Here is a 3,164-nt window from a genome sequence, read left to right on the forward strand (position 1 = left end):
TAGGACTTGAATCTTTTGAGATGATGGTTTCACCTTGAGAGCAGTGAGTGTTCACGTATATGAATGTACGCGAACGTCCTTAGTCCATGGATATAACATTTATTGAACGAGGAGAGAGAAAATATATGCCATATCCACGAATCAGGGACATTAACGTTCATTAACATACGTGAACATTCACCAGCCTCTTTTACCTTCCTTCTTATTGAAAGAGGAAGACCTATGTCTAATGTTGTGATGCAGTGAGTGCGTTCCATGACAAGGAATGTGGGAAGTTTTAGTACTACATGGTTTGGGTTGTATGCAGCTGTTGAGATTATGACACTGGAAAAAGTTACTCCACCCTATAGCTTGATTTGTCGTCAAACGACATTAGAACTAATTTTGTGCACTGACTATTCATAAAGCTAGTTAGCGGAATTGATGTGGTGGGTGCACTCAATGATTAAGAACAAGGAAAAGATTTGGTGGGGTAATGTACAATTGTTGGGCTTTATGACCTTGCGAAGGGCTTTTGGATTGGGCATCGTCTTGTAGCCATGTAGACATTATAGGTTTCTTTCAAATGAAGTTGTATTGAGAGAGAGAGAGAGAGAGAGAGAGAGAGACGTGTAGGCATGTAGACGTTCGCGGTTTCTTTCAGAGAGAGAGAGAGAGAGAGAGAGAGAGAGAGAGAGAGAGACGTGTAGGCATGAAGACATTCGCGGTTTCTTTCAAATGATATTGTATTGAGAGAGACACGTGTAGCCATGTAGATATTCGTGGTTTCTTTCAAATGAAATTGTATTGAGAGAGAGAGAGAGAGACAACTGATATGCATGCTTTTTAACCAATCAATCACTTTCAATTCTTTTCTGAATTCTGACAAATTCTGAGTTGATCAATGGATTAAGCGTGAAGTTAGGAAATTTGACTCTCAGTACACTACAGTATACAGCCTGTCAATTAAACCTTGTTATCCTTTGTCTAAACAGCTGCAAAGCAAATAATTTTGTTCTTAATGCATGAAAATTTTGATTGTGGTTCAAAACACGTGAAGAGATAATCATTGGTTGAAATTTCTAAATATAGATTCTGGGTGACGTTTTTTTTACCCTAAAGGATCATTTGTATAAATAAAAAAAAAAAATCAATTACAATAAATGCTAATAAAAATTAGAGAGCATATCCACCTACGCTAATTTCATTAGAAGTGGGAGGTCACTCGCAAGGAAAAAGAAACATATAACACCTAGAAACAATTCTGAATCTAAGTCCCTGATTAGCTTTCACCTTCATACCATCTCGGGTTCAAAAAAAAAAAAAAAAAAAAACCTGACCTTCATTAGATCTTTAAAGTTCTACCTCTATAAGTCTTTAGAGGTCGGGTGACGCCCTCATACATCTTGAAAATTTTTTTTTTTTATTAAGATCAGAAAAGAATTTATTGGTAATAAAAAAGAATGAATGAAATACAAACTACCCAATAAGGCAAACAAGCTCAATTCTTACTCCACCTTCAGCATGGTCATCAACAGAGAGGAATTAAGCCCCACTGAATTATCAACCAAAACTAGAGTTTCAAAGAAAAAGAAATCTTGGTCTTCCTACAACATCCCACTCAATATCAGAAGCTATAAATCTAGGAACATCCCAATCCACAGAGGATTTAGTCGCTGCCGTGTGCTTACATCTTGAATGATCTATAAGAAACTTGCAAGTATAACAATAATTTACAATGGCTTTGAAAAAGATTGGAATGCTTCCTTCTGTAAGAAACCAGCTTTGAGAGTAGAAACGTGAAAAAGATGGAAAAAGAAGGATAAAGATATGAATACGATCAGGTTCAGCCTGGTTGAAAAGTCATGCACTTGGTATTTTTTTCCTGAGTTTATTTATTTTTATTTCCAATTGTAGAAGGTAAGGAGTCTATAAAAACCCATTGAAGGATGACTCAGAAACCATAGGGAGAAAGGGTAAAGGAGAGGTTCTTACATGATTCAGTGAGAAAATGGGTATGTGGAAGAAGGGTCTGATCTTGGAGCTTTTGGGGTTTCTGTTGTTAGAACTACTCTGCATGGGTTTGGGGGAGACCTACCACTTTAAGTGGAATGTAAGTTACTTAAGTCATGTTAGCTGCTAATTGAATTGCCTCTTTGGTTTGCCATTATGGTGTCTTGTCTGTTCAAAATCAAGCAGTCACCATCACATAGACTGAAGACTACAAGCTTTACCTTTCATGATTAATATCACGTCCAGGCCTTCTCGTGGGATTATTTAATACTCCCCATTATGGGACTTTGATCCTCTGCCGCGGGTGTGGCCGTGCGGCGAGCATCGGATGGTTCAGACGACATCGATACACGCCCCGATGTCATGTTGACCATTGGATCCTCGTCGCTCCACCGCACTCGTGGGAGAGGATTTTTTTCACCCCTTATGTGCAGGCCTTCTTTTGGATGTCTTCGTGTGTAATGCAGGCCTTCTTTTGGATGTCTTCGTGTGTAAAGTAGGGTTCATAATTGGTGGACGCCCACTAGACCCACTCGGATAGCATGTTAAGGTTATTTTAATCTTAAAACCAATTAGTGCAAAGTGATATGATCTCTTTGTAGCTTTTATACTTGATTGTTGGTGAATGCCTAGGATTACCTCAATAAAAGGCTAATTAAAGCTTAAATGATCTTTACTAAATGAGATATTTTCTGGTCATGCTAAGATTTTTTATTTATTTATATTTTGTAGATCACTGAAACTTCGTATACCAGATTGTGTAGCACCAAGAAAATCTTGACAGTGAATGGGCAATTTCCAGGGCCAGCCTTGCATGTCCGCAAAGGAGATACAGTGTTTATCAATGTTGTGAACCATGGAACTTATAATATCACCCTCCACTGGTATAACTTTCTTTGCTTCTCCCATTTAGAATTTAGATAGCTAGGTAAATTAATTCTGTAATTAGTAAATACTGTTTTTGTAATAAGGGCATCTGTGGCTATTATATCAGTGACTGAAGGATGCCACAACTCAAAAGGACTCCATCTCAATTGCCTGCTAGTTTCTGTAAATTTCAACTAAGAGGTCAATACTTAAACTGCTGAGGGTAAAAGAGAAGGGGTTAATGTTATTGGTGAAGCATCTTATTTTAATGGAAGGACTATTCCTTTTTTTTTTTTTTTTTTTTT

General features: G+C 37.5%; 1 protein-coding gene across 1 annotated transcript in view; it reads left to right on the forward strand.

Annotated features, from left to right (window-relative positions):
• Positions 1 to 1,952: 1,952 nt before the first annotated feature.
• The window catches only part of LOC122060698 (laccase-15-like), a 4,135-nt gene continuing 2,923 nt past the window's right edge, over positions 1,953 to 3,164 (forward strand). The window contains exons 1-2 of the mRNA XM_042623812.1: positions 1,953 to 2,092; positions 2,725 to 2,876. Coding sequence (XP_042479746.1) covers positions 1,991 to 2,092; positions 2,725 to 2,876 — 254 coding nt within the window. The 5' untranslated portion in view covers positions 1,953 to 1,990. The remainder of the gene's footprint in view (positions 2,093 to 2,724; positions 2,877 to 3,164) is intronic.

The sequence above is a fragment of the Macadamia integrifolia genome, chromosome 2, assembly GCF_013358625.1.
Source record: "Macadamia integrifolia cultivar HAES 741 chromosome 2, SCU_Mint_v3, whole genome shotgun sequence".
NCBI lineage: Eukaryota > Viridiplantae > Streptophyta > Magnoliopsida > Proteales > Proteaceae > Macadamia > Macadamia integrifolia.